The sequence below is a fragment of the Carcharhinus amblyrhynchos genome, unplaced genomic scaffold, assembly GCF_965287045.1.
Source record: "Carcharhinus amblyrhynchos unplaced genomic scaffold, sCarAmb.v2.hapA chromosome_298, whole genome shotgun sequence".
Classification (NCBI taxonomy): Eukaryota; Metazoa; Chordata; class Chondrichthyes; order Carcharhiniformes; family Carcharhinidae; genus Carcharhinus; species Carcharhinus amblyrhynchos.
Genome location: NW_027650038.1, coordinates 28663 through 48508, shown reverse-complemented (window position 1 = coordinate 48508; position 19846 = coordinate 28663). Strand labels below are relative to the sequence as shown.

The following is a 19846-nucleotide window of genomic DNA, read 5'->3' as shown; positions in this document are numbered from 1 at the left end:
ATTTCGTTATGTAGTCAGCGCCCTGTAGCCGGGACAGCATCCTGTAGTGGACTCCATGCTGTGTCTCACACCCGTCTATGTTCCAACCCCTTGGCTACAGGGTAGCCTTGCCAACATGGCATCTCGCCCACTTTGCCCCCACCCCCCCCCCCCCGTGAGGGAACGAGGGGCCTTCTTTTCATCCGAGTCGTGTCTCCCTTCCAGTCCCCCCCCCCACCCCTCCCAAGTCCCCAATCGCGACGAGAGCGAGCCCCCTCGGAACGATGTACGGGATCGCCCACAGGTCAGGATTTGGCCAACTCGGGTGTGGCCTCAACACTCGCCCCCACCCCAGTACCCACCCGCTGGTGGGAGGGGTTGGGTTTCTAACCGAACCCTTCCCCTCCCCCCTCTTCAAGCCACGGTGAGCCTCCCAAGACGCAATTCTGCTCCGGGGAGGGGCCTGCGAAACAGGCCGAGGGGGCGGGCTTGTGGGAAGGGGGTGCGAGGCAGGTGGGTAACCTTCTCCCCGACTCTCCACCCCCCCACCCCACCCCCATTGCCTACTGCCCCGAAGCCCCAGCCCCAGCCAAAATGGGCACCAATGAAGTAAGGGTTCGCCAAGATGGCACAGGGCTCGGGCCTAGTGTATCCACAGGCGGCGGGAGTTAAGACACCGAGGGGATAGCCACGAGGGGAAGGGGTTCAGTGGCTCCACTGGAGTGGGGGTGAGGGAGTTGGGGGAGGGGGGGAGGGAATGGGAAAAAGGTGGCGCACCGTGCTCTGGTCAGTAGAGGTAGGGGAAGATGCGGTAGGGGACACGCTTGCAGTACTCGTTCCAGGCCGAACCGTACTTCCTCCGACACTGGTGCTCGTCCCTGGCCTCCCGGTGGATCAGTAACACGGTGAAATAGATGATGTAGAAATAGGGCAGAACGTGTGCCACACCTGTGGGGCGAAGGGGTGGGGGGGATGGAGAAGAGCACACACATCAGCCCAGGGAGTTCGAATCACACAATCTCTACAGTGCAGGAGGCCATTCGGCCCATCGAGTCTGCACCCACCACAATCCCACCCGGGCCCTATCCCCATAAACCCACTGATTTACCCCAGCTAGTGCCCCAGTACTAAGGGGCAATTTAGCATGGCCAATCCACCTAACCCCCACATCTTTGGACACTAAGGGGCAATTTAGCATGGCCAATCCACGTAACCTACACATGTTTGGACACTAAGGGACAATTTAGCACGGCCAATCCACCTAACCTGCACATCTCTGGACACTAGAGTCATAGAGGTTTACATTATGGAAACAGGCCCTTCAGCCCAACTTGTCCAAGTTGCCCTTATATCTTAAAACTAATAAGCTCGTCCCAATTGCCCACATTTGGCCCATATCCCTTGATACCAATCGTACCCATGTAACTGTCCAACTGCTTTTTAAAAGACAAAATTGTACTGAGGGGGGCAATTTAGCATGGCCAATCCACCTAACCTGTACATCTTTGGACACTAAGGGACAATTTAGCATGGCCAATCCACCTAACCTGCACATCTTTAGGCACTGAGGGGCAATTTAGCATGGCCAATCCACCTAACCTGCACATCTTTGGACACTAAGGGGCAATTTAGCATGGCCAATCCACCTAACCTGCACATCTTTAGGCACTAAGGGGCAATTTAGCATGGCCAATCCACCTAACCCGCACATCTTTGGACACTAAGGGACAATTTAGCATGGCCAATCGACCTAACCTGCCCATCTTTGGACACTAAGGGGCAATTTAGCATGGCCAATCCACCTAACCTGCACATCTTTGGACACTAAGGGACAATTTAGCATGGCCAAACCACCTAACCTACACATCTTTGGACACTAAGGGACAATTTAGCATGGCCAATCCACCTAACCTGCCCATCTTTGGACACTAAGGGGCAATTTAGCATGGCCAATCCACCTAACCTGCACATCTTTGGACACTAAGGGACAATTTAGCATGGCCAAACCACCTAACCTACACATCTTTGGACACTAAGGGGCAATTTAGCATGGCCAATCCACCTAACCTGCACATCTTTGGACACTAAGGGACAATTTAGCATGGCCAATCCACCTAACCTACACATCTTTGGACACTAAGGGGCAATTCAGCATGGCCAATCCCCCTAACCTGCACATCTTTGGACACTAGAGTCATAGAAGTTTACATTATGGAAAGACCCTTCGGCCCAACTTATCCATGTTGCCCCTTTTTTTAAACCCCTGAGCTAGTCCCAATTGCCCACATTTGGCCCATATCCCTCTATACCCATCTTAAGTTTAAAGTTTTTAAAATTTATTTGTCAGTCACAAGTAAGGCTTACTTGCTGCAGCTGTATAGGGCACTGGTGAGGCCGCAGCTGGAGTACTGTGTGCAGTTTTGGTCGCCGCACTTACACAAGGATATTTTGGCCTTGGAGGGAGTGCAGAGGAGGTTTACTAGGCTGATACCGGAGTTGAGGGGATTGAGCTATGAGGAGAGGCTGAATAAACTAGGCTTGTACTCGTTAGAGTTTAGAAGAATGAGGGGAGATCTCATTGAGACGTATAAGATGATGAATGGGATGGATAGGATAGAGGTGGAGAGACTCTTCCCACTCAGAAAGGACAGTAGGACTAGGGGGCACAGCCTCAAGATAAAGGGGGGGGCGGTTTAGAACAGAGTTGAGGAGGAACTTCTTCACTCAAAGGGTGGTGAATCTCTGGAATTCTCTGCCCGTTGAGGTGGTGGAGGCTGCCTCGCTAAATATTTTTAAGAGCGGGTTGATGGGTTTTTGATAAGAGAGGGGATTAAGGGTTATGGGGAGAGGGCGGGAATGTGGAACTGAGCCACGACAGATCAGCCATGATCTTATTGAATGGCGGGGCAGGCTCGAAGGGCTGGATGGCCTACTCCTGCTCCTATTTCTTATGTTCTTAAGTTCTTACATTAACACCGCAATGAAGTTACAGTGAAATTCCCCTAGTCGCCCACACTCCGGTGCCTGTTCGGGTCAATGGGAGGAAACCGGAGCACCCAGAGAGAACCCACGCAGACACGGGGAGAATGTGCAGACTCCGCGCACATAGCGACCCGAGGCCGGGAATCGAACCCGGGTCCCTGGAGCTCATCCCGAGGGGTGGAACAGTCTCACCCCCACCCTGTCCACCCGCGCCCGGGACTCACCGCAGGGCAACGACCAAGCCAGCGCCATGATTAGATCTCCCAGGTAGTTTGGATGGCGGACCAGGCCCCACCAGCCCGACACTAATAGCTGCCTCCCGGTCGCCGTGGGGATGGTTTCCAGGCCTGGAAGGCAACGGTGGCAGCAAGTTTAACCGGGCGACCGAGAACGAGGCCCCATCGCCGCCAACCATGTTACCCACACATCCCACCCAACCGCCCCCCTTCGCCCTCCACCCAAACGCCCTCCCCCTCCACCTCCCTACCCCCACAGCGCCCTCCACCTAACCACCCTTCAGCAACCTCTACCCAACTGCCACCACCACCCCCCCCATCGCCCTCCAACCAACCACCCCTCAGCACCCTCCGCCCCTCCAAACCATCCCCCCTCCTCAATTTAGCATGGCCAGCCCGCACATCTTTGGACACTAAGGGGCAATTTGGCATGGCCAATCCACCTAACCTACACATCTTTGGACACTAAGGGACAATTTAGCATGGCCAATCCACCTAACCTGCACATCTTTGGACACTAAGGGACAATTTAGCACGGCCAATCCACCTAACCTACACATCTTTGGACACTAAGGGACAATTTAGCATGGCCAATCCACCTAACCTACACATCTTTGGACACTAAGGGACAATTTAGCATGGCCAATCCACCTAACCTACACATCTTTGGACACTAAGGGACAATTTAGCATGACCAATCCACCTAACCTACACATCTTTGGACACTAAGGGGCAATTTAGCATGGCCAATCCACCTAACCTACACATCTTTGGACACTAAGGGGCAATTTAGCATGGCCAATCCACCTAACCTGCACTTCTTTGGATACTAAGGGACAATTTAGCATGGCCAATCCACCTAACCTACACATCTTTGGACACTAAGGGACAATTTAGCATGACCAATCCACCTAACCTACACATCTTTGGACACTAAGGGGCAATTTAGCATGGCCAATCCACCTAACCTGCACTTCTTTGGATACTAAGGGGCAATTTAGCATGGCCAATCCACCTAACCCGCACATCTTTGGACACTAAGGGGCAATTTAGCATGGCCAATCCACCTAACCCGTATATCTTTGGACACTAAGGGGCAATTTAGCATGGCCAATCCACCTAACCCGCACATCTTTGGATACTAAGGGACAATTTAGCATGGCCAATCCACCTAACCTGCACATCTTTGGACTGCGGGAGGAAACTGGAGCACCTGGCGGAAACCCACACAGACATGTGGAGAATGTGCAGACTCCACACGGACAGTGACCCAAGGCCAGAATTGAACCCGGGCCCCTGGCGCTGTGAGGCAGCACTGCTAACCCACAGTGCCGCCATCTTTGAACACTAAGATGGCAAGGTTTTGTTAAACCAAACTACCCATCTGGAGGCAAGCTCCTTATTCTCTCCTGGGATGTTGTCTTCGCCATCCCACAATGCCCGTCTCTAATTGCCCCTCAAGTCCTCGGCACAGGGTAGACAATCTTCAGGGTTGCCGAGGGCAACTGCCCGTTACCTACCCGCTACTTTAGGGTCCTTGGGGTTCCGACGGAAAATGTTCTTCTGCGAGTTTGCACGACGGAATATAAAATACCCAAGACCTACAAGAGAAACAGTTCAAAGTTTATTAATGTCGCGAATAGGCTTACATTAACACTGCAATGAAGTTACTGTGAAAATCCCCCAATTGCTACACTCCGGCACCTGTTCGGGTACACTGAGGGAGAATTTAGCATGGCCAATCCACCCAACCTGCACATCTTTGGACACTAAGGGGCAATTTAGCATGGCCAATCCACCTAACCTGCACATCTTTGGACACTAAGGGGCAATTTAGTATGGCCAATCCCCCTAACCTACATATCTTTGGACACTAAGGGGCAATTTAGCATGGCCAATCCCCCTAACCTACACATCTTTGGACACTAAGGGACAATTTAGCATGGCCAATCCACCCTAACCTGTACATTTTTAGACACTAAGAGGCAATTTATCATGGCCAATCCACCTAATCTGTACATTTTTAGACACTAAGGGGCAATTTAGCATGGCCAATCCACCTAACCCGCACATCTTTGGACACTAAGGGACAATTTAGCATGGCCAATCTACCCTAACCTGCACATCTTTGGACACTATGGGGCAATTTAGCATGGCCAATCCACCTAACCTGCACATCTTTGGACACTAAGGGACAATTTAGCATGGCCAATCCCCCTAACCCGCACATCTTTGGATGCTAAGCGGCAATTTAGCATGGCCAATCCCCCAAACATGCACATCTTTGGTCTGTGGGAGGAAACCCGCGCAGATATGGGGAGAATGTGTAGACTCCACACAGACTGTGACCCGAGTCCGGAATCGAACCGAGGTCCCTGGCGCTGTGAGGCAGCAGGGCTAACCACCGTTGCGCCAATGATAATCTTTCCCCAGGTAAAGGGGTGGGGGGGGGGGGGGGGGGGGGATGCGGGGAGGGGGGAGGGTGGCGATAACTGGTATTTGAAGTGCAGTCTAACTAGTCTCCAGTCATAGCACGTAGGCTCGAGCCCCTTCCATCCAGCATTCCTTTCCCTGTGGGGGGGGTTAACAGAAGGATTATCTCCAGTGGGAACGGGAGGGAGGATGGGGGGTGGTGGGAGACACGGTCGATCTCTTACCGTTCAGGAGGATGATGGCTGCTGCCGAGGTGCCAGCCAGTTCCTGAGGGTGCCCCACCAGGAAGTGGGCCTGCAGACTGTAGGTGAAGGGCACCCATGTCAAGTCTCCAAACGCCAACATGAAGCCAAAGCCATCGTTGACAATGTCCATGGTGGTCAGGACTGCTTCCTGCGGGGGCCAGGAGAGGAGAGAGAAAAACAAGGCATGTTATTAGGCTCTGTGTGGAGTCTGCACATTCTCCCCGTGTCTGCACGGGTTTCCTCCGGGTGCTCTAATTTCCTCCCACAGTCTGAAAGATGTGCAGGTTAGGTGGATTGGCCGTGCTAAATTGCCCCTTAGTGTCCAAAGATGTGCAGGTTAGGTGGATTGGCCATGCTAAATTGTCCCTTAGTGTCCAAAGATGTGTAGGTTAGGGTGGATTGGCCATGCTAAATTGTCCCTTAGTGTCCAAAGATGTGTAGGTTAGGTGGATTGGCCATGCTAAATTGCCCCTTAGTGTCCAAAGATGTGTAGGTTAGGGTGGATTGGCCATGCTAAATTGTCCCTTAGTGTCCAAAGATGTGTAGGTTAGGTGGATTGGCTATGCTAAATTGTCCCTTAGTGTCCAAAGATGTGTAGGTTAGGTGGATTGGCCATGCTAAATTGCCCCTTAGTGTCCAAAGATGTACAGGTTAGGTGGATTGGCCATGCTAAATTGCCCCTTAGTGTCCAAAGATGTGCAGGTTAGGTGGATTGGCCATGCTAAATTGCCCCTTAGTGTCCAAAGATGTGCAGGTTAGGTGGATTGGCCATGCTAAATTGCCCCTTAGTGTCCAAAGATGTGCAGGTTAGGTGGATTGGCTATGCTAAATTGTCCCTTAGTGTCCAAAGATGTGTAGGTTAGGTGGATTGGCCATGCTAAATTGCCCCTTAGTGTCCAAAGATGTGCAGGTTAGGTGGATTGGCCATGCTAAATTGCCCCTTAGTGTCCAAAGATGTACAGGTTAGGTGGATTGGCCATGCTAAATTGTCCCTTAGTGTCCAAAGATGTGTAGGTTAGGGTGGATTGGCCATGCTAAATTGCTCCTTAGTGTCCAAAGATGTGCAGGTTAGGTGGATTGGCCATGCTAAATTGTCCCTTAGTGTCCAAAGATGTGTAGGTTAGGGTGGATTGGCTATGCTAAATTGTCCCTTAGTGTCCAAAGATGTGTAGGTTAGGTGGATTGGCCATGCTAAATTGCCCCTTAGTGTCCAAAGATGTACAGGTTAGGTGGATTGGCCATGCTAAATTGCCTCTTAGTGTCCAAAGATGTGTAGGTTAGGTGGATTGGCCATGCTAAATTGCCCCTTAGTGTCCAAAGATGTGCAGGTTAAGCCATGAGAGATGTGTGGGGCTATGGGGATAGGGTGTGTGTAAGATACTCTGTCAGAGAGTGAATGCAGAGTCGATGGGCAGAATGGCCTTTCCTGCGTTGCAGGATTTGAGTGATTGGTACTGACGGGGGGTGGGGGGATAGCAGGCTCGATGGGCAGAATGGCCTACCCCTGCTACGAGCTTCCCAGTCTCTATGTCCCCTCCAACACCTTCACGTCCACCAGCAACCCCTGAACGTGACGAGAGTTGGTACCCTCACCACCCCATCAGGCTCAGACCACCACACCCCCCCACGCCAACTCTCTGAGGGGGGGGGGCGAAATCTCTCAACTCCCCTCCCACCCCGAACGCAGAGGGGCAAATGGAAAATGTTCTCACCTCGTGCCAGAGAGCATCTAGCACGTAGAGGAGCTGGAAAACGTTGACCAGGATCATCGCCAGGGACGGGCCTCCGCGCAACTCCGATTCCTTCAGCAGCATCGCCAGGTTAATGACCAGCTGAGGGGAAAGGTTAAAGGTCAGCAGGTCAGGCATCCATCACGGCAAGGGGCCCAAAACAAGTTTCTCCCCCATCCTAGCGCTCGAAGACAGGTCAGGATACAAACTGTGGGTGGGCACAGCGGGTTAGCACTGCTGCCTCATGGCGCCAGGGACCCAGGTTCGATTCCCGGCCTTGGGTCACCGTCTGTGTGGAGTCTGCATATTCTCCCCATGTCTGCGTGGGTTTCCTCCGGGTGCTCCGGTTCCTTCCCACAGTCCAAAAGATGTGCGGGTTAGGTGGATTGGCCGTGCTAAATTGCCCCTTAGTCTCCAAAGATGTGTAGGTTAGGTGGATTGGCCATGCTAAATTGTCCCTTAGTGTCCAAAGATGTGTAGGTTAGGGGGATTGGCCATGCTAAATTGCCCCTTAGTGTCCAAAGATGTGCAGGTTAGGTGGATTGGCCATGCTAAATTGCCCCTTAGTGTCCAAAGATGTGTAGGTTAGGTGGATTGGCCATGCTAAATTGCCCCTTAGTGTCCAAAGATGTGCAGGTTAGGTGGATTGGCCATGCTAAATTGCCCCTTAGTGTCCAAAGATGTGTAGGTTAGGGGGATTGGCCATGCTAAATTGCCCCTTAGTGTCCAAAGATGTGCAGGTTAGGTGGATTGGCCATGCTAAATTGCCCCTTAGTGTCCAAAGATGTGCAGGTTAGGTGGATTGGCCATGCTAAATTGCCCCTTAGTCTCCAAAGATGTGCAGGTTAGGTGGATTGGCCATGCTAAATTGCCCCTTAGTGTCCAAAGATGTGTAGGTTAGGTGGATTGGCCATGCTAAATTGTCCCTTAGTGTCCAAAGATGTGCAGGTTAGGTGGATTGGCCATGCTAAATTGCCCCTTAGTGTCCAAAGATGTGTAGGTTAGGTGGATTGGCCATGCTAAATTGCCCCTTAGTGTCCAAAGATGTGCAGGTTAGGTGGATTGGCCATGCTAAATTGCCCCTTAGTGTCCAAAGATGTGTAGGTTAGGTGGATTGGCCATGCTAAATTGCCCCTTAGTGTCCAAAGATGTGTGGGTTAGGTGGATTGGCCATGCTAAATTGCCCCTTAGTGTCCAAAGATGTGCAGGTTAGGTGGATTGGCCATGCTAAATTGTCCCTTAGTGTCCAAAGATGTGCAGGTTAGGTGGATTGGCCATGCTAAATTGTCCCTTAGTGTCCAAAGATGTGTAGGTTAGGTGGATTGGCCATGCTAAATTGCCCCTTAGTGTCCAAAGATGTGTAGGTTAGGTGGATTGGCCATGCTAAATTGCCCCTTAGTGTCCAAAGGTGTGTAGGTTAGGTGGATTGGCCATGCTAAATTGCCCCTTAGTGTCCAAAGATGTGCAGGTTAGGTGGATTGGTCTGGTCAACGTGTGGGATTATGGGAGTAGGAGAGGGGAGAAGGGGCCTGGGGAAGACAGTCTGTCAGAGAAACGATGCCAACCCGATGGGCTCTAACAACACAGGAAAGAAAAGGCATATCAAAGACAAAAGAAAGAGGTTTTATTAAATTGTGTGAAACCTGACACACCGACGTGAACGTTTAGACCACCCAGGCTGAGAAACTGAACAGTAGGCCGCCAAAAAATCCTTTCAGGATGGTGTGGTTCAAAATGGCCGCCGGCAGGGAGATTAGCCCACCAGCTGCTCTGGGGGGGGGAGGGGGGGGTAAGATGGGGAGGGGGTGGAAGCGGATGTTGACCGAGTACGTCACGCCTTGTCAAAGTGCCAAAGTACCTATCCGAGAGAGAGAGAGAGAGGGACTCGGGTTACAGCTTGTCACCGTGACGACGACGAAGCCTCAAGGGTGCCCTCGAGTGCCGGGGCAAACGACAGCTGGGCACACTCAAACTCATGCCAGTTGGGCAGCGGCGCAACCGCGCAGAGAGCCGAGGTTACAGAAGTTCCGGTTTGCCGACTATTCGGTCGGGGGGAGCGGTTTCGTTCAGTCGGAGCAGTCTGGTCAGTACAGACTTGGAGGGCCGAAGGGCCTGTTCCCGTGCTGTCATTTTCCTCCTCTGACAGAGTCTGAATCGCCCCCGATTCCAGTTGGAAATACGACTTTAAATTCTTTCTTGGGGTGTCGGCATCCTGGGGGTGGCCAACTATTTGTTACCCCAACCCTAATTGTGCCCCCCCCCCCCTTAAGAGGATGGTGGGTGGCCTGCCATCTTGAATCCAATGTAGCCCCCGTGTGTGTGGTGTAGGTACACCCACAGTGCTGTTAGGGAGGGTGTTCCAGGATTGTGATTGGACATCAGTCAGTCCCCGTGTGTGTGTGGTGTAGGTACACCCACAGCGCAGTTAGGGAGGGAGTTCCAGGATTGTGATTGGACATCAGTCCTCCCGTGTGTGTGGTGTAGGTACACCCACAGCGCTGTTAGGGAGGGAGTTCCAGGATTGTGATTGGACATCAGTCAGTCCCCGTGTGTGTGTGGTGTAGGTACACCCACAGTGCTGTTAGGGAGGGAGTTCCAGGATTGTGATTGGACATCAGTCAGTCCCCATGTGTGTGGTGTAGGTACACCCACAGTGCTGTCAGGGAGGGAGTTCCAGGATTGTGATTGGACATCAGTCAGTCCCCATGTGTGTGTGTGTGGTGTAGGTACACCCACAGTGCTGTTAGGGAGGGAGTTCCAGGATTGTGATTGGACATCAGTCAGTCCCCGTGTGTGTGTGGTGTAGGTACACCCACAGTGCTGTTAGGGAGGGAGTTCCAGGATTGTGATTGGACATCAGTCCTCCCGTGTGTGTGGTGTAGGTACACCCACAGTGCTGTTAGGGAAGGAGTTCCAGGATTGTGATTGGACATCAGTTAGTCCCCCGTGTGTATGGGGTAGGTACACCCACAGCACTGTTAGGGAAGGAGTTCCAGGATTGTGATTGGACATCAGTCAGTCCCCCGTGTGTGTGGTGTAGGTACACCCACAGTGCTGTTAGGGAGGGAGTTCCAGGATTGTGATTGGACATCAGTCAGTCCCCCGTGTGTGTGGTGTAGGTACACCCACAGTGCTGTTAGGGAGGGAGTTCCAGGATTGTGATTGGACATCAGTCAGTCCCCGTGTGTGTGTGGTGTAGGTACACCCACAGTGCTGTTAGGGAGGGAGTTGCAAAGATTGACAGCATGGAAACAGGCCATTCGGCCCAGAGGAAAATCTTCAGACCGAGTGCAGGAGCTCGCTTACCCAGCCCGTCAATCCCGGTCGCAGTTCACAGAAATATTTGAGGTCGAAGTTCCCGATCCGGGGGTTCAGCTCGTGGCCAATGAAGAAATCATAAATCGGGTTGCCTGCGATGAGAAAGAAAATCTGGCGTTGATAAAATTGATTGTAATTCTCTGAGGTGTTAACGTGCAGGATAGATAAAGGGGGACCAGTAGATGCAATATATTTAGATTTCCCAAAAGCGTTCCGTTGGGTCACGCACAAAAAGCTACATAACAAGGTACAAACCCACGGGGTAACGCATTAACATGGGTAAGGGATTGGCTAACGGATAAGGAGTGATAAAGTGGTTAGCACTGTTGCCTCACAGCGCTAGGGACCCGGCTTCCTGGCTTGGGTCACTGTCTGTGTGGAAGTTCTCCTCGTGTCTGTGTGGGTTTCCTCCCACAGTCCAAAGATGTGTAGGTTAGGTGGATTGGCCATGCTAAATTGCCCCTTAGTGTCCAAAGATGTGCAGGTTAGGTGGATTGGCCATGCTAAATTGCCCCTTAGTGTCCAAAGATGTGTAGGTTAGGTGGATTGGCCATGCTAAATTGCCCCTTAGTGTCCAAAGATGTGCAGGTTAGGTGGATTGGCCATGCTAAATTGTCCCTTAGTGTCCAAAGATGTGCAGGTTAGGTGGATTGGCCATGCTAAATTTCCCCTTAGTGTCCAAAGATGTGCAGGTTAGGTGGATTGGCCATGCTAAATTGCCCCTTAGTGTCCAAAGATGTGTAGGTTAGGTGGATTGGCCATGCTAAATTGCCCCTTAATGTCCAAAGATGTGTAGGTTAGGTGGATTGGCCATGCTAAATTGCCCCTTAGTGTCCAAAGATGTGTAGGTTAGGTGGATTGGCCATGCTAAATTGCCCCTTAGTGTCCCAAAGATGTGCAGGTTAGGTGGATTGGCCATGCTAAATTGCCCCTTAATGTCCAAAGATGTGTAGGTTAGGTGGATTGGCCATGCTAAATTGCCCCTTAGTGTCCAAAGATGTGCAGGTTGGGTGGATTGGCCATGCTAAATTATCAGTGAGGCAATTAAAGGTTACGGGGAAAAGGCGGGAGAATGGGGTTGAGAAACATATCAGCCAGGAAGGAGCAGACTCGATGGGCTGAATGGTCTAATTCTGTTCCTATATCTTATGGTCTTCTAGCCCTTTAGTAGGGTAAACACTTGGGTTTTTTTTAAACTTATTCATGGGACATGGGTGTCACTGGCTGGGCCAGCATTTATTGCCCATCCCTAGTTGCCCCTTGGAGGGGCAGTTGAGAGTCAACAACATTGCTGTGTCTCTGGAGTCACATGTAGGCCAGACCCGGGGTAAGGATGGCAGATTTCCTTCCCTAAAGGGAACCAGATGGGTTTTTCCAACAATGGGTCATCAGTAGATTCTTAATCCCAGATATTTTTTATTGAATTCAAATTCCACCATCTGCCGTGGTGGGATTCGAACCCGGGTCCCCCAGAACATTAGCTGAGTTTCTGGATTAACAGTCTAGCGACAATACCACTAGGCCATCGCCTTCCCCAGAATTGGACATTTATACCGTTACGTATGCATGATGTAACCTTAATCAATAATTGTGAGTGGATCGAGTTAACTCAAAACTGAGGTTGTGGATTAAGTCTAGCAATAATACTACTAGGCCAAATTAGGAGGGAATGGGGGATGGGAGGGGGGAGGAAGGTTAGCCTTTCCAAGCTAAAATTGCCCCTTAGTGTCCTGAGATACGTAGGTTAGAGGGATTAGCGGGTAAATGTGTAAGGATATGGGGATAGGGTGGGGTGCAGACTCGATGGGCCGATCGGCCTCTGTAGAGATTTTATGTGGGATTGGATACGGGGAATTTAGCGGGGTTGATGCGCCAAGATGGACCCGACCCACCCAGAATGACCTGGTTGGCGCATCTCGGATTGGATCGGCACACAAGGAGACTTGGCGCCAACGGCCCGAGACGAGGAAATGAGACGCGTTGCCGCGATGAGGCCGGGTGCCGGGAAGGGACTTACCGGAGTTGCCGCCCGGCGCCAAGGCCGAGTCCGGCACGCACAGCGAGCGGGCGTAGAGGAAGACGCTGAGGCTGAAGGAGGCCACCGTGGCGGCGACGGCCAGCTGCACGCACCGGTCGTGGAGAGGACTCAACCGCAGCCCGCCCAGGAGGCCGAGGCCTAGCAGGAGGCAGGTGATGACGAAGGCCTGGAGCCCTGCGGAGGAGGGGGGAGAAGGTGGGAGGGGGTAACACAGGTCACAGGAGGGAGCACATCCCCGTCAAACCGCAAGCCTGACCATCTCCACCCCCCCCCCCCCCAGCCACAACCGCAACCCCCTCTTCAGCGTCCACCTTCCCCGCCTTTTCTATCCAACGTCAATGATTGAACTAATTGGCAGGTGGCACAGTGGGGTTAGCACCGCTGCCTCACGGCGCCAGGGACCCGGGTTCGATTCCCGGCCTCGGGTCTCCGTCTGTGCTGAGTCTGCACATTCTCCCCGTGTCTGCGTGGGTTTCCTCTGGGTGCTCCGGTTTCCTCCCACAGTCCCAAAGACGTGCAGGTTAGGTGCTAAATTGCTCCGCACGGCTCCAGGGACCCGGGTTCGATTCCCGGCCTCGGGTCACTGTCTGTGTGGAGTTTGCTCGTTCTCCCCGTGGTTTCCCTCCGGGAGCTCCGGTTTCCTCCCGCGCTTCAGAGATGTGCAGGTGGCCTGGCCGTGCTAAATTATTCTTTAAAATCAGGGGACTCGCAGGGTAAATATGTGGGGTTACGGGGACAGGATTGTGGTTCGTTGACTCAATGGGTCAAATGGCCAGCTGCGCTGTAGCAGTTTATGATACAAAGATGTGTAGGTTAGGTGGATTGGCCATGCTAAATTGCCCCTTAGTGTCCAAAGATGTGTGGGTTAGGTGGATTGGCCATGCTAAATTGTCCCTAAGTGTCCAAAGATGTGCGGGTTAGGTGGATTGGCCGTGCTAAATTGTCCCTAAGTGTCCAAAGATGTGTGGGTTGGGTGGATTGGCCATGCTAAATTGTCCCTAAGTGTCCAAAGATGTGCAGGTTAGGTGGATTGGCCATGCGAAATTGTCCCTAAGTGTCCAAAGATGTGCAGGTTAGGGGGATTGGCCATGCTAAATTGCCCCTTAGTGTCCAAAGATGTGCAGGTTAGGTGGATTGGCCATGCTAAATTGTCCCTTAGTGTCCAAAGATGTGTTGGATGCTGGAACAGTGAGTAAATTTAAGGAGGAAGTTGGACAGATTTTAAATTGGGAATGGGGGGTGAAGGGTTATGGGGAGATGGCAGGAAAATGGGGCTGAGCAGCACATCAGCCATGGTGGGGTGGATTCGATGGGCCGAGTGGCCTCATTCTGCTCCTGTATCTAATGAACGTGACCAGTATGGACAGGATGGGCTGAAGGGCCTTCTTCCGTGCTGTCGACCTCTTGGCGACTCGCGATGGAGGTGGTTCCGGGTAAGCACTGTGGTGGGTTGGGGGTGGGGGGTTCCAGAGAGAGAGAGACGGAGCTTGAGAGAGCGGTCACGAGCGGGAGGCGTATCTGAAACGTACCGTTTACCCGATAGGACAGCACGCTGCCATCTCGGAGCGGCAAGCCCTGAGTGACCTGCCAAGACACAAGGTGAAACACAAGAGGGTTAGGCAGAGGAAGGGGGGGGGGGGGGGGGGGAGGGGTGGTGGGGGGAGGTGGGGAGGATGGGAGGGGGGAGGCGGGGAGGAGAGGAGAGGGGGGAGGCGGGGAGGAGAGGAGAGGAGAGGGGGGGAGGCGGGGAGGAGAGGAGGGGGGGAGGCGGGGAGGAGAGGAGGGGGGGAGGCGGGGAGGAGAGGAGGGGGGGAGGCGGGGAGGAGATGGGGGGGGGGAGGTGGGGAGGAGAGGAGAGGAGAGGGGGGGAGGCGGGGAGGAGAGGAGGGGGGGAGGCGGGGAGGAGAGGAGAGGGGGAGGCGGGGAGGAGGGGAGGCGGGGAGGAGAGGAGACGAGGGGGGGGGGAGGTGGGGAGGAGAGGAGAGGAGGGGGGAGGCGGGGAGGAGAGGAGACGGGGGTGGAGGTGGGGAGGAGAGGAGAGGAGAGGGGGGAGGCGGGGAGGGAGGAGAGGGGGATGGGGAGGCGGGGAGGAGAGGGGGATGGGGAGGCGGGGGGGAGAGGGGGATGGGGAGGCGGGGAGGAGAGGGGGATGGGGAGGCGGGGGGGAGAGGGGGATGGGGAGGCGGGGGGGAGAGGGGGATGGGGAGGCGGGGAGGAGAGGGGGATGGGGAGGCGGGGAGGAGAGGGGGATGGGGAGGCGGGGAGGAGAGGGGGGTGGGGAGGCGGGGAGGAGAGGGGGATGGGGAGGCGGGGGGGGAGAGGGGGATGGGGAGGCGGGGAGGAGAGGGGGATGGGGAGGCGGGGAGGAGAGGGGGATGGGGAGGCGGGGGGGGGAGAGGGGGATGGGGAGGCGGGGAGGAGAGGGGGATGGGGAGGCGGGGAGGAGAGGGGGATGGGGAGGCGGGGAGGAGAGGGGGATGGGGAGGCGGGGAGGAGAGGGGGATGGGGAGGCGGGGAGGAGAGGGGGATGGGGAGGCGGGGAGGAGAGGGGGATGGGGAGGCGGGGAGGAGAGGGGGATGGGGAGGCGGGGGTTGGGGGTGGGGGAGGGAGGTTGTCAGGGGTGACTCAGTTGGGGCACAAACTCCGAGGGCCAGTCCAGCGCTCGTAAATAACCAGTAAACCCCCACGTACACAACACCAGTGAGATCCCACGTCCAACGCAGAGCGAGGGAGGGTCGCCAAGCACGAGGCTCCCGGTGGCTGCAGGATACTGGGAGAGGCAGCGGCCTCACGGTAACCGTCACTGGACCAGTAATCCAGAGATCCGGGGTAATCGTCCGGGGCGGCACAGTGGGGTTAGCGCCGCTGCCTCACAGCGCCAGGGACCCGGGTTCGATTCCCGGCTCGGGGTCACTGTCTGTGTGGAGTCTGCACATTCTCCCCGTGTCTGCGTGGGTTTCCTCCGGGTGCCCCGGTTTCCTCCCACAGTCCGAAAGACGTGCTGGTTAGGGTGCATTGGCCGGGCTAAATTCTCCTACAGGCTCCGGGATGTGGGCGACCAGGGGATTTCCACAGTAACTTCATTGCAGTGTTAATAACGCAAGCCTACTTGAGACACCAATAAACGACAAAAACTGTCAGAGAGTTGGCGCAGATGGGCCGAATGGCCTCCATCTGCATTGCAGGGAGTCTAGGAAGCGTTAACTCTGTCTCTCTCGCCACAGGCGGTCCTAAGTTCACCCAGAGTTTCTTTGCTTTGTACCCCCCCGAGAATATTTAAACCCCCTTTCCTTCGCCCAACTCTCCCACTTACCTTGCCCAGGGGGAGCATGTACAGGGCAGCCTGGAGGCCGAACCAGCCCACAACCAGGAGGAAGGCGTCGAGGTCCCACAGCTCGCGGAGAGACGGCAGGGGCGAGGGGAGGCTGGAGACCCCAGCGTCCTGGGTGCGACAGGCGAGGAGGAGATAGAGGACGGTGCAGGGCAGCAACACCGGAAGGAACAATGCACCTGGACAGGAGGGAGCAGGAGGATTGTAAATCTGTGATTCATATCTGCCGCCCCCCCCACCAACCAACTCCACAACCACCCCCCCCACCACAAAATCTCTCTTCCTTTCCTCCCTCATTTCCCACATCTAACCTGACAAGCATATCCTCTGGAACCTGCTTCCAATTGGAGTGGCGCGGTGATTAGCACTGCTACCTCGCGACGCCAGGGACCCACGTTCGACTCCTCACTTCCCACATCTAACCTGACAAACATATCCTCTGGAACCTGCTTCCAACTGGAGTGACGCAGTGATTAGCACCGCTGCCTCACGGCGCCAGGGACCCGCGTTCGACTCCTCACTTCCCACATCTAACCTGACAAGCATATCCTCTGGAACCTGCTTCCAATTGGAGTGACACAGTGATTAGCACCGCTACCTCACGATGCCAGGGACCCGCGTTCGACTCCTCACTTCCCACATCTAACCTGACAAACATATCCTCTGGAACCTGCTTCCAATTGGAGTGACACAGTGATTAGCACCGCTACCTCACGATGCCAGGGACCCGCGTTCGACTCCGCATTTCCCACATCTAACCTGACAAACATATCCTCTGTAACCTGCTTCCAACTGGAGTGATGCAGTGATTAGCACCGCTACCTCGCGATGCCAGGGACCGCGTTCAACTCCTCACTTCCCACATCTAACCTGACAAACATATCCTCTGGAACCTGCTTCCAACTGGAGTGACGCAGTGATTAGCACCGCTGCCTCACGGTGCCAGGGACCCGCGTTCAACTCCTCATTTCCCACATCTAACCTGACAAACATATCCTCTGGAACCTGCTTCCAACTGGAGTGACGCAGTGATTAGCACCGCTACCTCGCGGCGCCAGGGACCCGGGTTCGACTCCTCACTTCCAACCCGACAAGCACATTCCCGTGAACTGGTTCCAAACAGGGCTGGCACCGCTGCCTCACGGCTCCAGGGACCCGGGTTCTCCCCGCGTCTGCGTGGGTTTCCTCCGGGTGCTCCAGTTTCCTCCCACACTCCGAAAGAGGTGCTGGTTAGGGTGCTAAATTCTCCCTCAGCGTAACCCGAACAGGAGTGTGGGCGACGAGGGGGATTTTCACAGTAGCTTAATTGCACCCCGTCACTGGGGAGGTGGTGGGAGCGGATATGATAGCAGCATCTTAAGTGATGAAGGAGTACAATATCAAGGGTAGGAGTCTTAGCAGTGTTGAAGAGCAGAAGGATCTTGGGGTCCGGGTCCACAGGACTCTTAAATCGGCCTCGCAGGTGGAGGATGTGGTCAAGAAGGCATACGGTGTACTGGCCTTCGTTAATCGAGGGATTGAGTTTAGGAGTCGGGAGGTAATGCTGCAACTTTATAAGACCCTGGTCAGACCCCACTTGGAGTACTGTGTGCAGTTCTGGTCGCCTCACTACAGGAAGGATGTGGAAGCTATTGAGAGGGTGCAGAGGAGATTTACAAGGATATTGCCTGGATTGGGAGGCATGCCTTATGAGGATAGGTTGAGGGAGCTCGGTCTTTTCTCCCTGGAGAGACGGAGGATGAGAGTTGACCTGATAGAGGTTTATAAGATGTTGAGAGGTATAGATCGGGTGGATTCTCGGAGGCTATTTCCCAGGGCTGGAATGGTCACTACGAGAGGGCACAGGTTTAAGGTGCTGGGGAGTAGGTACAGAGGAGATGTCAGGGGTAGGTTTTTCACTCAGAGGGTGGTGAGTGAGTGGAATCGGCTGCCGTCGGTGGTGGTGGAGGCGAACTCGCTGGGGTCTTTTAAGAGACTTCTGGATGAGTACATGGGATTTAATGGGATTGAGGGTTATAGATAGGCCTGGTAGGTAGGGATATCGTTGGCGTAACTTGTGGGCCGAAGGGCCTGTTTGTGCTGTCGTGTTCTATGTTCTAACTAGACTAATAAATAAATAGGAAGGGAATGAAAGGGTTCTGTAAGTGTGTATGGTTTTAGTTTGGTTTGGGCACCGTGGTCGACGCAGGCTCGGAGGGCTGAAGGGTCTGTGTTGTGCTATTCTATGACAATGTTGGACGGGGAGGGGGGTCTGATTAGCAAAGTTTGCGGGTGACACGAAGATCGGAGGAGTTGTGGATAGTGCCGGAGATTGTCAGGGGATACAACAGGATATAGATAGATCGGGCAAAGAAACAGCAGATGGAGTTTAATCCGGACAAATGCGAGGTGATGCATTTTGGAGGGTTAGAGTTAGGTGTGAATTACACTGCAAGTGGCAGAACCCTGAGGAGCATGAACATGCAGAGGGATCTGGGCGTACAGGGCCTAAAAAAGTAGCAACACAGGTGGTTACGGAGGCATTTTGCCTTCATCGGCCAGGACACTGTGTACAAGAGTTGGCAAATCAAGTAGATAAATGCAGTTAGGCCGCATTTGGAGCACTGCGTGCAGTTCTGGGTCACCACACTACCAGGAGGAAGCTTTGGAGAGAGAGAGCGCAGAGAAGGTTCACCGGGATGTTGGCCCTGGTCTCGCGGCTACAAGGAGAGGCTGGAGAAACTGGGATTGTTTAGTAGACCCCGATAGAGGGTCTACTCAATGATGAGAGGTGTAGAGAGGATGGATAGTCAGAGGCATTTCCCCCCCCCCAGGGTGGAAGTGTCAATTACACGGGGGGGCACGGGGGAAAGTTTAAGGGTGATGTGTGGGGGGAGTTTTTTCACGCAGAGAGTGGTGGGTGCCTGGAACGTGGAGGTGGTGGAAGGAGGCACTTAAGAGGCTCTGGATGGAGACATGGATAGGGAGGGAATCGAGGGCTGAGTAGGGGCAGAGAAGGGTTTATTTTTAGTTTAGATAAAGGAGACCAGAACTGCACCCAAATTCTCCATCCTGGTAAGCCTAGGGCGATCCCCATCTTCTCTCCCACACTGTAGACTCTTGGTCCTTGCCCTTGAATTTCGAACCAATTTGCCATTTCCCCAACCGTCTTACCGAGAGGACCCCCAAACTCCATCACGGTGGTCCGGGGTGTCTTGAACTTGTTCTCCATTTCTCGATCCCCCCACCCCTCGTACCCAGAGCTGGGGAGGGCGGGTGACAGGGTCGGTCGCACACTGGTCGGGGTTCACCACTCCCGTGCCACAGCCTGGCCTGCCATTCTCCAAGGCCAGCTATCGACGGAGACTTGCGACTTGCCGTGCCAGAGTACAGGAGGGGGCACCTGCAGAAAAAGCGAGGGGATTTTACCGTACTTTGGTCACAATTTAACATCCCGATTTTCTTTCCTGCACTGGGCAAGACTCGGCATTCGGGCAGCAGGGTGGCACCGTGGGTTAGCGCCGCTGCCTCACGGCGCCAGGGGCCCGGGTTCGATTCCCGGCTCGAGGTCACT

The 19846-nt window shown here is 54.1% G+C and overlaps 1 protein-coding gene across 2 annotated transcripts; it reads right to left on the bottom strand.

Annotated features, from left to right (window-relative positions):
* Nucleotides 1-562: 562 nt before the first annotated feature.
* Nucleotides 563-19637, bottom strand: tm7sf2 (transmembrane 7 superfamily member 2). Of its 2 annotated transcripts, XM_080183471.1 has the most exons (10): nt 19447-19637; nt 16276-16472; nt 14491-14545; nt 12941-13135; nt 10912-11015; nt 7588-7707; nt 5855-6023; nt 4718-4798; nt 3186-3308; nt 563-927 (listed from the first exon to the last, which is right to left on the bottom strand). In XM_080183471.1, exons 1-10 carry the CDS (start codon nt 19502-19504, stop codon nt 767-769), a joined length of 1263 nt encoding a protein of 420 aa, XP_080039597.1. In that variant the 5' UTR covers nt 19505-19637; the 3' UTR covers nt 563-766. The 2 variants fall into 2 exon arrangements, with proteins under 2 accessions (XP_080039597.1, XP_080039598.1); XM_080183472.1 differs by lacking the exon at nt 7588-7707.
* Between the last annotated feature and the right edge of the window lie 209 nt (nt 19638-19846).

Coding starts and splice junctions, on each gene's coding strand:
- tm7sf2 (XM_080183471.1), bottom strand. CDS start 19,504: ATGGAGAACAAGTTCAAGACACCCCGGACCACCGTGATGGAGTTTGGG. Junction 16,473..19,446: donor GGAGTTTGGGGGTCCTCTCG/GTAAGACGGTTG, acceptor CCTCCTGTCCAG/GTGCATTGTTCCTTCCGGTG. Junction 6,024..7,587: donor TAGATGCTCTCTGGCACGAG/GTGAGAACATTT, acceptor TGGCCCCCGCAG/GAAGCAGTCCTGACCACCAT.